The sequence below is a fragment of the Neolamprologus brichardi genome, chromosome 22 (assembly GCF_056152115.1).
Source record: "Neolamprologus brichardi isolate AB-2024 chromosome 22, ASM5615211v1, whole genome shotgun sequence".
Classification (NCBI taxonomy): domain Eukaryota; kingdom Metazoa; phylum Chordata; class Actinopteri; order Cichliformes; family Cichlidae; genus Neolamprologus; species Neolamprologus brichardi.
Genome location: NC_142124.1, coordinates 10,063,188 through 10,079,015, shown reverse-complemented (window position 1 = coordinate 10,079,015; position 15,828 = coordinate 10,063,188). Strand labels below are relative to the sequence as shown.

At 38.9% G+C, this 15,828-nt stretch overlaps 1 protein-coding gene across 1 annotated transcript; it reads right to left on the bottom strand.

Annotated features, from left to right (window-relative positions):
* Positions 1 to 494: 494 nt before the first annotated feature.
* Positions 495 to 9,616, bottom strand: oscp1a (organic solute carrier partner 1a). The gene is made up of 11 exons (XM_035909351.2): positions 9,370 to 9,616; positions 9,155 to 9,184; positions 7,636 to 7,790; positions 5,761 to 5,928; positions 5,594 to 5,674; positions 5,382 to 5,485; positions 4,348 to 4,476; positions 4,206 to 4,260; positions 1,190 to 1,335; positions 1,043 to 1,103; positions 495 to 792 (listed from the first exon to the last, which is right to left on the bottom strand). Exons 1-11 carry the CDS (start codon positions 9,479 to 9,481, stop codon positions 646 to 648), a joined length of 1,188 nt encoding a protein of 395 aa, XP_035765244.2. The 5' UTR covers positions 9,482 to 9,616; the 3' UTR covers positions 495 to 645.
* Between the last annotated feature and the right edge of the window lie 6,212 nt (positions 9,617 to 15,828).

The window sequence follows — 15,828 nt, the reverse complement described above, 5'->3', positions numbered from 1 at the left end:
TCTGCACCTTATTGGATTCATACAGTACTAGTTGTCATATTTAAAATATAAGTATTAAAAATAAATAATTAAATAAATAAAAAGCCGGATAAACAAAGAGCAAAGGCTCCGAATCAAAGAAACCTTCATGAGATTGTTCTTTTCTTACAAAGCCAAGACAACAGCACCCCCTACAGGTTGCTGCTGCAGAAACGAAATCGTCTCAATGAACATTTATTTTTATTATCCAAATATTAATTTATAGGTTATTTAAATCAGTACGTGTCCAATTAGATGTCGTATTTAAAAATTTGATCAATCCTTTTCATTTAATTTCTTCCCTGCCTCACAGCAACATTTGCAACTCATTTTGTTTTACAGCATGTAAACACGAGCCAGCCTAATCATGTCAATATAAGAAAATACTTTTATTTAACATTAAATTGTTAAAAGAAAATGAAACCTCCAACATAGCAGGTGTTACAGTTTAACATCCACGTCAGTTCAGCTGCAATTTAAACATAGAAAATAGTTTCTGTCTATTGTATCTGTGTTATAATGTTGAGTTCTTGCATCTATTTCACTGAATACCGCATATTTCAGATTAAAGTTCACAGTGGAGATTAACCATACGATCATCAAACAACCACAGACTGAATAAATGAGTCAGAGGTCGTCCATCATGGCCAGGAGCTCTTCTCCCTTGTTGTTGCTGGGGTTTTCGGGTTTCTCTTCTTCTTCTTCTTTTTTTTCTTCTTCTTCTTCTGCAAACTGTCCGGCAATGCGAGCCAACTCCGATGCCGCCTGCTCATCCTGAACAAAAACTTGGATTAAGTTCATCACAGATGTTTTAAGAGAGACATGGCAGTCATAACAACAGTCCAGAGTGTAGCCAGACACTCACACTAACACACTTTTTTTGCCAGATTTTCCGTTTATATTGTTAGGTTTGTTCACGTGCTCAGCAGTTGCCTTTTTTTTTTAAGTCAAACTAAACTGTTTTCTTGACTGTGGTTTAGTTTTAGTTCACTGAAATACCCCAGAACAGTCTGCATGATCGTACCTGCATTGCTTGAATATTTATCACTCCATGCAAGGACTCCTCAGCACTACCTGACGCTCCTCTGTGAAACAAGATAAAAAGGCCTTGATGAGGAAATTTCTGTTAATGTAACAACAGGGAATGAAAATAGAAAAGAAGAACACCCACGCTTCCTCCTCCTCTTTGTCTGTGTTAAACAGGTTGATTCGAAAACCCGATTCGTCTTTGGGCTCGTTCTCCGTCTTCATGCTGCCCATCAGACGAGCCAGCAGGTTCAGCTCCTCCTTCGCCAGCGGGTTGGGAGAGCCGTCTGTCTGCAGCACAATGGAGGTGCAGAGGCAAGTTATAACAGAGCTGTGAAAATAATATTTGCCCCTTTTCTGATCTTTTTTATATTTCTTATACTTATGTTTCAGGTCATCAAACAAATTTTAATAATAGAGAAGGAGAACCAGACTAAATACATGATGCAGTTTTTAAATTATATAATTTATTAATGGAAAAAAGTTCTCCAATGCTACCTGGCCCTCTGAAAACTCCCCCTAAACCCAACAACTGGTTGCAACGCTATTGGCAGCAAGAACTACAATCAAGCGTTTGATTGAAAATGAGTCTTTCACATCCCTGTGGAGGAATTTTGGCCCAATCTTCCTTACAGAGATGTTTTTAATTCAGCCAAACTGTTTTTGTTTTTTTTTAAAGAAAGAACAGCCTGTTTAAGGTTCAGGGCAAGAAATGATAGCTGGAGATTCTCCTTCAGGTTTTTTTTTTTAGTAGCAATCAGAATTCATGGTTCCACCAGTTTTGGCAAATCGTCCAGCAAAGCTGTGTCAGACCATCACGCTGCCACCACCATGTCTGACTGTTGGCATCATGTTCCTTTTAATAAAATGCTGTTAGTTTTACACCAGATGTAATGGCATGCAAAGCTTTAAAAAATTCCAGCTTCTTTCTCATTATCAAGATGTTTTTGGCAAATGTGAGATGAGCCTGCGTATTCTTTTTGGTCAGTGGTGTTTTTCTCTCATGGATGCCAGGTTGGTCCACTCTGAAACAAGTGGGCCCTGCAGTTCTCTAGATGTTGTTCTGGAGTCTTTTGCAACTAATGCGCTCCTGGGAAGGTTCACAACTGTTCCAAGTTTTCTCTATTTGTGGATAATGGTCCAGGAAAGGGAGGGGTGCAGTGGCAGCACAAGAGTTACAAGTTTTCAATCATTATTAATGTGTGACAAAGTGGAGGAGCAGTTGTAATGCTCTCCATTTGTCCCATATGTGTTTACCTTTTTTTTTGCACATTGTACACATTCTGTTTTTATGTATTTGCTATGATTTGCTATTTGTTAAGTAACATTGCTTCACTCACTATCCCGGGTTTGTTTGTTTAAGCGTTCTGTTGCCGGAAAATGAAATATTCTGCAAATTAAGACAAATACTAAGTTATGTTTCTTTATATTTTATTAAGTCATTTGTTCATACTTACTTTGTTTGGCTTTTCAGTCATCTTAGGGTCAGGTGTGGGGAAATGCCCACCTGGCATTTCCTCATTTTAAAGTCTTGATGATGTCACACATGACATCAGCAGATCAAACCAAGTGGAGGGGTTTCTTTTTCCATAGAGATGCTTCCTTTTGTTTGTGTTAAGGTTTAAAGGGATTTTTTGAATGTTTTTCCTTTCGTTAATACTGCCATTTAGTTGTGTAAATGTGCATATTAGAAGTGTGTAGAGGTTTTGTGTCTGGGTAGAGTTTTAGATCCCTCAGTTTGAGTGAGTGGTACTGGCTGGGCAATTGGAGGGAAATTGATGGCCCTATTTAAAGCCAGTCTCTACCAGATGCAGGAGAGGGGAGAGGTGAGCTGTGTCACCAGATCCATGGTTTGTTAATAGAGTTTATTTGGGGAGGAAGTTTTGTTAAGTTACATTAAATTAAGTTCACTGTAAATAAATTGCTCACCTTGGAAACCTAAAATGTCTGCATAGTCTGCTTCCCTACCACCTTCCTTGACGTTCGAGTCTGACTACTTCCCATAATATTAATATTGACTAATTAAACATTACACTGTCTAACCAGCCGTTTAATGTTAATATGGTGATAATGTAAACAGACACAAACATTCAGTTACTGAGAAACACTATTATTATTCTTTTTGACACTTCATTAATCGGATTATCATCTTCTCTTTGTACAGCAGTAGCACTGGGGTATGGTTTTCTAGCTCAGCTGTAGAAGCCAGGAAACCACAGTAGTGTGGTTTGGGCACACCTGTCTTACACACCCTATTAAGCTCTTCTCTTATAGAAGGTGTGAGACACACAATGATGAGCCTACAGCAGTGAGATGTTTTGAACAGCGGGGCAAGTGAGGTGAGTTTAAGTGTATATGCAAAAAGTGTGTCAATAAAGAACTGCGTGTGCAAACCACAGGGAACGGGCCACTGCCATAACAGCATTTACCGGCTTTTACTATGCATCAATGTCCAGGCAAGCAGGAATTTCTGGGGCTAATATACGAAGCCAACACAGAAGTACAAAACAAACTAAAGTTCCTTGAGTGGCCACTTGAGGCAAGCTGCAAAAATGAGTGAATCCCCGCAGACCTCCATTAAAAAATATCCAAATTTACAGCATTTGGAGGCACATGGACAGTTTCCCACTCTATAACAAATGTATGTTGGGTTCCTTATATAAAAATATGTTAATATATCAAGCATATGTCTGTTTTTTTGGGTTTATTGCTGCAGATAGATAACCTTAGCTAACTCAGTGCCCTACCATCTGATTCAAAAATGGTCACTTCTGGCTCCAAAACAATTAGGAAGCATCAGGTTAGTGGAATGTGTGTGAAAGTGGTGCAACCGCGTAGTGGATATTTTTCTCAGCACACTTTCAGCCCCTTGGTGCCACCTGAGCATCCTTTAAACACCGCTATCAAAGGTAAATATCACCTTGTAGGAAAAAAGCTCCATATGATATGATTTGCTATTATTGCTTAAACATCATTTCACGGTTTCACAACAGCAAGAGCTCAGGTGTAGTTCAGGAAAATATTACGTTTTATATATATATATATATATATATATATATATATATATATATATATATATATATATATATATATATATATATATATATATCACCAACCATAACTGTAAAATAAAATCTGTGACCTCCCTGACATGTTATTACCTTTACAGAGGGAGCCCTGGATGTGTGTGTCTCCTCTGGATGATCCACAGTGTACCTTTAAGTCATGAAACGCAGCAGTGTCACCCACAGGTTCGTCAGTGTGTGTGTTCACCATGTAGTGTCCAGCAGCATATTTACATACATGTTCATGCCCAGTCTGATCACTCTGTTTCCATGCAGCTCGAAAGACCCCTCTCTGATGGAGCTGGTGTAACTCCCTCCAGAGGGGAACTCCCTTCGTCTCACTTCTCTGCCGCGACAGTCAAATATCCTTTGAAAACAGGAAACAGATGGCGACACTCTGGATTGTGGACACATTTTTTTTTAAAGAAAATTGAAAGTTGGGATAGGTCAGCCTTTTGGCGGTGACTTCAGAGTTGCATCAGACCACCAGGCCACCGAGTGGCCACATCTAGTGCCGTTAATGAAGTGGCAGATGTTAAACCAGGTTCAGTGTATAAACATTGACAGTAGAAATTAATTCTGCTTATAATGTCTAAACTTGAATTAGAAGCAAATATGTGATAAAGACACTGAGAATCTGACAAACAATGGCAGACTCATTAATGACAGACATTAATAAAGTGCATGTGTATTAGTTTGCATGAATGATGCTTACAGCACATGCTTTTAATCAGCACTTGTGTAAAAATATCACATAGAAGTAAAGGGATACGTGGTAAAGTGGCAGGAGGTGCTTTTCTGATTCAACAAAGACAAACAAAGGTTAAATTTTGGTATTTTTTGTGATTATTTTTCATTGTAAACAAAATAATCCAAAGAAATTAGTGAAAGACTGATGAAATGACTGCTTTGAAGTCTTTTGATATGGTCACTTTGGCACACTTAAGACACATATGGGCCAAAGCACAGATCTGATACCGTTGTGGATGTTGTGGATATATTTGAAACAGGCAGTACGTGCAAAAATCCCCCCAGAAATCTTACAACTGAAGAAGTTTTGCATGTATACAAAATGTATTTCTGCTTAAAGGGGGCACGTCTGAGCGCTTACTATCAGGGGAAGGATAAATGCGCTGGCGCTGCTGCATAGCTACATTACATTGACAGTGACAGATGTGACTGAGGACATATTTTTGATTTACATTTATGGATTCCTTGAAATTCATTTCAAAACTATATGTAAACCATCTGCACACACTGTAACCTACATACCTAATAAGCCCAGGAACATCAGTCCCATGAGGCACTGGGCCTGATGTCGTCAGGGCGAACCGTCCATTGGGATTTTGGATCTGATCTTTTAGGAAAAGTGATACCTTAAAAAAAGAGAGAGAGCATTAATTGAAATCACTAGCAGAAAAATGAAATGTTTAATTTGATTGTAATATGTTTGAGGAGGATGGGATTTCAAGCAGGGGACTCACACGAACGTGCATGTCTTGGAAAAATGTGAGGAGAGTCTGTCTGAGAAGCTGGAGTTCACCCTCCGTGAATGACGAGTATGTCTACATCAAAGAGAGACGATGGGTGCAGAGGATGCTTGCACCTTATAAATACAAGGTTTATATAACTTCAGTTATCTGAGTCATACCTCAATGATTTTCCTGTGTGTCTCATCCACTTGGTTCACGGCCATGGGAGTGTCTTTCACGAATTCCCTGATGGTGTCCATGTGATTGTATGAGATGAGCAGCAGGTCTTTTGGCCGCAGACAAAGGAAGACTTGATATTTGAAAGCCATGACCATTAGCTCATAAAGCTACAAGAAAAAAAACACAAATCTACACCTTAAAAAATTAACAGAGTTGTAAAATATTTACATTTTTTGTCATGTTATGTATTAATAAGATACCAGAACAATCTGACAATCAATTATCAATCAATATCTGAGAGAAAACGATTTGCAACTTTCCGTGAGGTTAATGCACTTCGATCTGCTTCACATGACTAATATGACAGAGAAAGATGCAATTAAAACAATAACATTAAAAGCTAATAATAATAACAAAGAAAAGAAAAGCTAATAATAATGATAACAAAGAAATAATAAGAAATCAACAAAGTAAAAAGTAAAAAATCATCTGACCCTCAATAAAAATTAAAAACTATTAGAAACAAATAAAACAATTATAAAATATATGTTGAGTTACAGTCCTGTGAGAAACTAACTACAACCCACGATTCATTTGCTCGTTGAACTTCCTTTAGTAGTAATAAGTAGTAACTGCTTGACTTCATCAGTCTCTCACATCGTTGTGGAGAAGTTTCAGCCCACTCTACTTTACAGTGTTGCTTCAGCTCAGTAAGGATTGTGGGAATTTGCTTGTGCACAGCAGTTCAGTCACCTGAGATTTAGACTTTGACTGGATCACTGCAACATTTTGATTCTTTTCTTTTGCAGATTTGTTGCTGTTCTTGGAATCATCGTTCTGTTTTATAACCAAATTTCAGCCAAGCTTTAGCTAATGGACAGATAGCTTCACATTTTACTCTTGAATACTTTGGTATACACAGAAGTTTGTGTTTGACTCAATGACTGCAAGCTGTCCAGGTCAAGCCCAAACGATTACCCGTCCACCACCGTGCTTAACAGTTGATGTCAGGTGTTTTGCTGGTATGCTGCGTTTGGCTTTCCCCAAATGTGGTGCTGTGGATTTTACCGAAACGTCTCCACTTTGACCTCATTTGTACACAGGACACTTTCCAAAAGCCTTGTGGTTTATTCAGATACAACTTTGCAAACCTGTGCTGTGCTGCCATGAATGATTTATAGAGAAGACGCTTTGTTTTGGCAACTCTTCTAAACAAACCACTTGTTCAGTCTTTTTCTAGTTGTGCTGTCATGAACTTTAAAATTTAACATGCCAATTGTTGCCTGTAAAGTCTGAGATGTAGCTCCTGGGTTTTCTGCACAGTCTGACTTCTGAGTGAATTTTCTAGGACATCTCATCCTGAGAAGATTGTGGCATTGTGTTAACACACACCTGAATGGTCCTGACCTGCAAAATGTTGTTTTCCAAATGCATTTTGTTAGATTTGACAAGTGGACATACTTGCTCACATTAAGTTTATGAAATGCATTTGATTAGCGGCACCTGGCTGCTACATGGAAGCAGGAAGGTTTTACGGGACTGCTTTTTTTCCCACTTGACTATAAGTCCCTAATGACTCGGGATGTGTATAAAATCATTGATCCATTAAGTGAAGTAAATTTTATGGGTGCAGGTTTGACAGTCCTGCATTATAGGGAGAGGTAATGAGTAAACTGTGGAAGCTTATTTCCGAACTTCAAGGACTGAGTCATAGGTTTGAGATCAATGAATCAACTCTGTTTTTCCTGGCATTTTTTTCCAGTAAAGGGAAAAACTTTCATTGTGAACAAGGGGAAGATTTTTACTTTAAAAAGTTTCTCAGTTCACTTGCTGTTTATAATCTAGTGCTCCTGTTCCTGGTATTTGGTATTTACCCTGTCCATGCTGGCCGGGTTCAGTCTCATGATGGAGGCGTGCGCTAACCGAGTTAGCACCGTTTTCATTGTCCTGTGAGAATACAGCTGCTGAGGTTTGAGAAGTTCATCCATGAAGGCTTTACTGAACATGGTCCCAACGATGTCATTCATGACTGTGAAATGGAAAAGCAGCCAAACAGAAAGGTGGAGAATTTTGCTTTTGAATTGAAGCTACTTCTTTCTTAGTGCAGTAGATAAACACAGAGGTCATGAAAAACGAAAAAATGGTAAAAATAAAAATAAAAATGGTTGTTTACCATTGTTTTATGCATTTTTTTCATTTATACAACTCCAAATATATATGGAAGACAGTCTAAATAAACTCACTGGCCACTTTGTTAAGTACACCTATTCAAATGAAGCTTAAGTATAAGTTAAGGAAAATCTGTATTAATTCATCTGCCTGAATTCCTGGGTGTTTGGGGTGATTGTCTATTCTTTACATCACTTCCTCTTACCCAAGCTGTCAAACTGGTGACATCATTGCTCTAGTCCAATCATTTTCTTGTCCACCTTCTGTGAGCAAATAGCCTCATATGTGTTTTAACTCTGAGTGCTCTTTTTTCAGACTCTCATTCATGAATGGCAAATGGCCAGTATTTTGTATAGCACTTTACTTAGTCCCTAAGGACCCCAAAGCGCTTTACACTACATTCAGTCATTCACCCATTCACACACTGGTGATGGCAAGCTACATTGTAGCCACAGCTGCCCTGGGGCGCACTGACATAGGCGAGGCTGCCGGACACTGGTGCCACTAGGCCCTCTGCCCACTACCAGTAGGCAACGGGTGAAGTATCTTGCCCAAGGACACAACAACCGAGACTGACTTAGCTGGGGCTTGTACCGGCAACCTTCCGATGACAAGACGAACTGCCAACTCTTGAGCCACGATCGCCCCTTATGCGCATAGATCCATCCTTGTGTCTAAGGTTCAGGCTGCTGGTGGTGTAATGGCACAATTACACGGAGGATATGTTCTTTCCTTATGACCACAGTATACCCATCTCTTTTTATGGCTGCTTCCAGTTTTGTGCCATGTCTCAAAGCTAAAATCATGCCATACTTCACTTACTCAAATAGCCTCCACAGTCACCAGATCTCAATCAGATAGGGCACCTTTGGGATGTGGTGCAATGGCAGATTCATATCGTGGATGCACAGCTGACAACTCTACAGCTACTGTGTGATGCTATCATGTCAATATGGATGAGAATCTCTGAGGAATGTTTCCAGCACTTTGCTGAACCTGTGCCACAAAGAATTAACACAGTTCTGAAGACCAGAGGGCAAACGTGTACCAAATAAAGTGGCTGGTGCACTGTATATACAAATTTATGGTAGGTGTCTAGCTACTTGTCTAGCTCTGTGTGACAATTTCACATGTGTTTTCAAGAAAATATATATTTTCTGACTTGTTAAGAGAGCTCAGAGATGCTGGAGGAGCTGATTAAAGAACATTACGCTCAAGTAATACCTCTTTTCCTGTCATTTTCTGACCACACTCCTGCAGCCATGTTGGGTTTCCAACAAAAGAAGAAAGAAAAAGAAGGAAAGCAGATTTGTAATTTGGGTAGTTATGCATCTGACATAAGAAAAGCACTTTTTTTTTAGTTTATAAATTGGCATCAGACTGCTACAGCTTGACACAAACTGGGAAGACACATCTACAAAGATGTCAGCAGCCTCTACCTTTCTCTGAATTGTCCTCTGAGGTGTTGTGAGCTCGCAAGCGTTGGACCAGAATGTAAAGCATCTCTCCACCCAGATTAATGAAAACCAGGGGGAGAGTTCTCATAGACATCTTGCAAAGTCAAAAGAAAAGGAGGATTAGCTCCTTAGCACAAAGCTGTTGCAGAGGTAGGCGTCACTAGGAGAAAAATCCTTTGCAGCTGAAAACCACTCTTCTCATTTCCACCCAGTTAACTGATTGTTCCTCTTGTGGATTGCCACTGTTAAGTGAATTGTTCATGCTAGGTCTTATCTGATCATTCTTCTGCTCACTAAGATGTAACAGGTGGCCAACAAGAGGATAAGGAGTGTACAGACAGGAGCTTATTGGACAGGATAAGGATGACGTTACAGCACATTACAACCAAACACAGAAGGTAAATGGGTATGCCATGTGCAAGATTAAACAAACTAACTAACTAACCCTTTATAAGCAGGTTACATTTAAAGGGTTATTCAGTGAATCAAAGTCCAAAAGTGCTAAAAGAACATATGTGAATGTGTAATTGTTAAATTTTATTCTGCACTCTTCTGTGGAGACTTTCCACCAGATCTTTTAACCTTCCAGCTTGTATTTGCTCCCATTCAACCAAGAGAATAAGTGCGGTTGGCAACTAATGTTGAGAGATAAGGCCTCCCTTCATTGCAAAGCTCTCAAAACCTCATGTAGACAGGTCTCCCCCAGCACCAAACATGGAAACAAAACCTGTTTTTATAAACAGCAATGATAAAGCTTTACCAATCTTTAATGGTATCTTTTTACCTCATCATTTAGTTGTGTAGCATAGTCAGCTTAGCATGATAACTAGCCTTAGCTAGCTTAGCGTATTTGATCTGGGACATCTTGTACATTCCTTGTACAAAAATCTAGATCCACCCCTTATTTCTTTATATTTTACTTCAAGTGAATCACAGTTTCTTGTAATTTTTTGAAGAAGTCTTTAGAAATAGTTCTCCTGACTTTCTGAAGCTTTTCTTTTGGACATTGGCTGTTTTTTTCACTCATTTTTATACCCATGGTGCATTTATGTGTATCTGCACTGACCACAAGCTGAAGTGGAAGATCAACAAATAGGTTGTGTACAAAAAGGAGATGAGCAGACTCTATTTCCACCATATTCTGAGTTTTATTCACATTCTGAGGCAGATGATTCATCCACAAAAGTATCGTGCTCTATACTCCTCCTGCTGCTCACCACTAATAAAAGAGTAACACAAGAATTTCTCTCCTTCCCTCTCCTACACTACTCTAAATAAAAGATAAGAGAGCAGAAACATGCAAATCAAAGTTTATCTTCATGTTCACTTTTCCAGCAGCTCACTTAAGTGCACACCATTGTCTATTGTTACAGTCATGTCTGCAGCTAACATCCTTTTAAGTTTTTGTGAATTATTTTCCTGCTGAAACAATAATTGAAAGACATTTTGGAAAGAAATTTGGAACTCAACTGACAAGCGTAAAAACGTATTATGGAGTTCTATCATTTCCTCTGTTTTTTCTCTATGTAAGTAAAACATCAAATTATAAATTGTGCTGTGTTTTTAGTAGTTTATACTAGTGTTACTTTTAAGACTAATTTGTTGTGATTGCGAAAACATATTTAAATAGAAAATATTGCTAATATGCCTTAGTTTGGGGGGGGGGGGGGGGGGGGGGTCTGAATGAAAAAGAATTAATAGAGTAAAAATGTCTTTCTCTCATCAGAATAACCTGCTCAAGTTCACAGTCAGTTTTCAATGAAAACCCAGTCCTGAGTCCAAGCTCTTATAACCAGGAGTGGATGGAGTCTATACCTGAAGAGACCCCACTATCTGCTATCGCTATCCCTGGAACACATGAAAGCTTAACATTATACAACGGACTATTTGCAAGTTATGTGCAAAGTCAAGTTTGGAATTTGAAAGACCAACTTAATGTAGGAGTACGATATTTTGACTTGCATTCTAGAAATTGGATTCCTAAAAAAAGCATTTCTGTTGGGGATAGTCACTGGTTGATTGGGAAAGAAATTCCCTTACGTGAAGTTCTTAGAGATATTCTTGATTTTTTAGAAAACCACAGTAGTGAGACTGTGATTCTAAAAGTGACATTCCATAAGTTATTATTTCATAATAACAAGGATGCTGAAGACTTGATGAAGACAATAATTGACAAGTTCCGAAGTAAAATATGGACAAATACACTAGCACCAAAAATGAAGGATGCAAGGGGTAAGATTGTTTTTCTCAAGACTGATGTGTTTCGAGCTGGAACAGAAAGCCGTGACTCACTTTTCTTTGAACATAAAAGGCTCACAGATGTGGAAAAAAAAATAAAGAATATGAAGTCAAACCTCTGTGAACGTCACATTATGGTGACTGGCGCGTCAGCATCAATTACTGAGAAACCAATAAAACTGGCTCAAAAAGTTAACGAACAGATTTACAACTTTCTGAAGCAACACAGACCCAGTTCAGAAAATTATGGTTGCTTAGGTGTCATAAGTATGGACTTCCCCAGTGCTGAAGTTATTAAAAAAATCACTGAGCTCACACCATGTAAATGTGGACACGGAGATGGAACAGGAAAGAAGGGACCCGCACCTGTACCAAACACTAAACTGACAACATCACCTGTAGCCACAACTTCACCTGAACCAACAACTAGAATAATAATCATACCCAGACCTTCACCCGAACCAACATCAGCAACTACAACTTCACCTGAACCCACAACTTCACCTGAACCCACAACTAGAATAATAATCATACCCAGACCTTCACCCGAACCAACATCAGCAACTACAACTTCACCTGAACCCACAACTTCACCTGAACCCACAACTAGAATAATAATCATACCCAGACCTTCACCTGAACCATCAGCTTCACCTGAACCAACAACTTCACCTGAACCAACAGCTTCACCAGAACTAACAGCTTCACCTGAACCAACAGTTTCACCTGAACCATCAACTTCACCTGAAGCAACAGCTTCACCGGAACTAACAACTTCACCTGAACCATCAACTTCACCTGAACCAACAGTTTCACCTGAACCATCAACTTCACCTGAACCAACAGATTCACCTGAAGCAACAGCTTCACCGGAACCATCAACTTCACCTGAACCAACAGCTTCACCTGAGCCAACAGCTTCACCTGAACCAACAGTTTCACCTGAACCATCAACTTCACCTGAACCAACAGCTTCACCGAAACCATCAACTTCACCTGAACCAACAGCTTCACCTGAACCAACAGTTTCACCTGAACCATCAACTTCACCTGAACCAACAGCTTCACTGGAACCATCAACTTCACCTGAACCAACAGCTTCACCGGAACCATCAACTTCACCTGAACCATCAACTTCTCCTGAACCATCAACTTCACCTGAAGCAACAGCTTCACCTGAAGCAACAGCTTCACTGGAACCATCAACTTCACCTGAACCATCAACTTCACCTGAACCATCAACTTCTCCTGAAGCAACAGCTTCACCTGAACCATCAACTTCACCTGAACCAACAGCTTCACCTGAGCCAACAGCTTCACCTGAACCAACAGTTTCACCTGAACCATCAACTTCACCTGAACCAACAGCTTCACCGGAACCATCAACTTCACCTGAAGCAACAGCTTCACCTGAACCAACAGTTTCACCTGAACCATCAACTTCACCTGAACCAACAGCTTCACTGGAACCATCAACTTCACCTGAACCAACAGCTTCACCGGAACCATCAACTTCACCTGAACCATCAACTTCTCCTGAACCATCAACTTCACCTGAAGCAACAGCTTCACCTGAAGCAACAGCTTCACCGGAACCATCAACTTCACCTGAACCATCAACTTCACCTGAACCATCAACTTCTCCTGAACCAACAGCTTCACCTGAACCAACAGTTTCACCTGAACCATCAACTTCATCTGAACTAACAACTTCACCTGAACCCACAACTTCACCCGAACCAACAGCTTCACCTGAACTGACAACTTCACCCGAACCAACAGCTTCACCTGAACTGACAACTTCACCTGAACCTACAGCTTCACCTGAACCATCAACTTCATCTGAACCTACAGCTTCACCCGAACTAACAACTTTACCTGAACCAACAGCTTCACCCGAACCAACAGCTTCACCCGAACCAACAGCTTCACCTGAACTAACAACTACACCTGAACCAACAGCTTCACTTGAACCCACAACTTCACCTGAACCCACAACTTCACTTGAACCAAGAGCTTCACCTGAACCAACAGCTTCACATGAACCTACAGCTTCACATGAACCTACAACTACAGCTGAATCAAAAAAAATGGGACCAACACATTATTCTGTGCTTCCTAAACCAGTAATTGATTCACATCCTGTTGTTCCCCCTGTCACACAGCGTAAGAAAGAGCACAAATTAGATACACACTGGAGAAGGCGCAAGTGCTTCAGAGGATAAGTGGAGTAATAAATGTAACAATAAAAGTAATAGTTAAGTAATAATTATTTGTAATAAATTACAGAAAAGGAATACAATTGTCTGTAAACAAATGTCTTAGAAATGGGAAAATGAAAATTCCGCATATTATAGTGTCTGTGATGAATTAAACTATCCTCGTTAACTTTCTCTTTTTTTTAATTTTAGCTGTACCGGTACAGTAGACATTTAAGCGAAAATTTAAACATTTTGTAAATAATCAGACATGTGGTCATATAATTACCACGGTACTTTAGATTTAAGGGTAGTTAAGGTGCTTTCAGAGTTCAGGTGCATAATTTTTTCACAGTTACTTATGTTATCAACAGGACTCAGGATGTCCACAAGTGATCTTTAACATGGTAAAATATAAGTTTGCGGTCATACTTGACCTTTCCTAGCAAGGCTAACAAGTGAGGTAATAGCTTTTAAAAGTTAGAAATATTATTAAATATTAACCCATAAAATATAGAAAAAAAATACCATCCATATTTAATTACAGAATATTAAAGCCCAATTACAGCAAATGGAAACTTTACCACAAATCCATGTGAAATTTAACAAGAAGCTTTTGAGAGGGAAATAGACCAATTATTATTGGAGAAGAATTTCACGTTTATTACCATCTTTTTTTTTCTTCTTAGTAAGTAGTTAGTTTAATGATCAACATTTGATAATAAAACTCTTAAAATTTTCAAAATCTACTAGTTAAATAATCCTAAATATTAGGAATAGAAGCTTTACTCTGTTTTATGTCATTTTAACTAATATGGTGAGTATTAAATTCACCATTTAATGGATCTTAATATGAGAAATATAAGCTTTTCTATATTTAAATGGTAAATGGCCTGTATTTACATAGCGCTTTTCTAGTCCCTAAGGACCCCAAAGCGCTTTACATATCCAGTCATCCACGCACACATTCACACACTGGCGCACTGACAGAGGCAAGGCTGCCGGACACTGGTGCCACCAGGCCCTCTGACCACCACCAGTAGGCAACGGGTGAAGTGTCTTGCCCAAGGACACAACGACCGAGACTGTCCAAGCCGGGGCTCGAACCGGCAACCTTCCGATTACAAGGCGAACTCCCAACTCTTGAGCCACAATCGCCCGTAATTTAATGCCAAACAGCATTAGAGTAGTCTAAATAAATAATATCAATATAAGAAAATGTCTCAAATGTTAAACAGTAAGCACCAGGAGTGATGAAGCTTCAAAACATTTGCTTAAAAGAATGGAGCTAAACTCATTATATTATATTATCCCAGCTCAGGACAGATGGTCAGCCTGATGCAGGGATAATATAATATAATATAATATAATATAATATAATATAATATAATATAATATAATATAATATAATATAATATAGAACTAGAGTATGTCAGCTAAAGAGTCCTTATTCTTACATGTACTGTATGTAAAATATGTAAAGGATAGAAAATTGAGCTGACTCATCACCTCCCTAACTATCTTTAAAGTCATATTTTACTAAAACTGCTACAACATGGCCTTCACATGTCTTTTACCATTTATTTCTCTCTCAATTTGTCTCAGTGTCTCTCTTTCTCTCTCCTACACTACTAAAAATAAAAGATTAGAGAGCAGAAACATGCAAATCACCGTTTATCTTTATGTTCACTGTTACAGCAGCTCACTTTACCGGAGACCATTGTCTATTGTTACAGCTATATCCGCATTAAATGTACAAGCGTTTTGAAGTTTTGGGAATTCTTTTACAAATTAGCCGGTGAGAAAAAAATGTAAAGGCATTTTGGAAAGAAATTTGGACACATCCTGACTGTCTGAGCTCAATAGACCAGCCTATAAACGGATTATGGAGATCTATCACTTCCTCTGCTTTTTCTCTATGTAAGTAAAACAAAAAATTATGGTAACACTTTAGAATAATTCACACTATAAACCATTAGTAAGGTATTAGTAAGTGCTTAATTCA

Coding starts and splice junctions, on each gene's coding strand:
- oscp1a (XM_035909351.2), bottom strand. CDS start 9,481: ATGTCTATGAGAACTCTCCCCCTGGTTTTCATTAATCTGGGTGGAGAG. Junction 5,929..7,635: donor ACCCGGCCAGCATGGACAGG/GTAAATACCAAA, acceptor TTTTTCTTGTAG/CTTTATGAGCTAATGGTCAT. Junction 1,336..4,205: donor CCAGGGCTCCCTCTGTAAAG/GTAATAACATGT, acceptor ATTGTGCTGCAG/ACAGACGGCTCTCCCAACCC.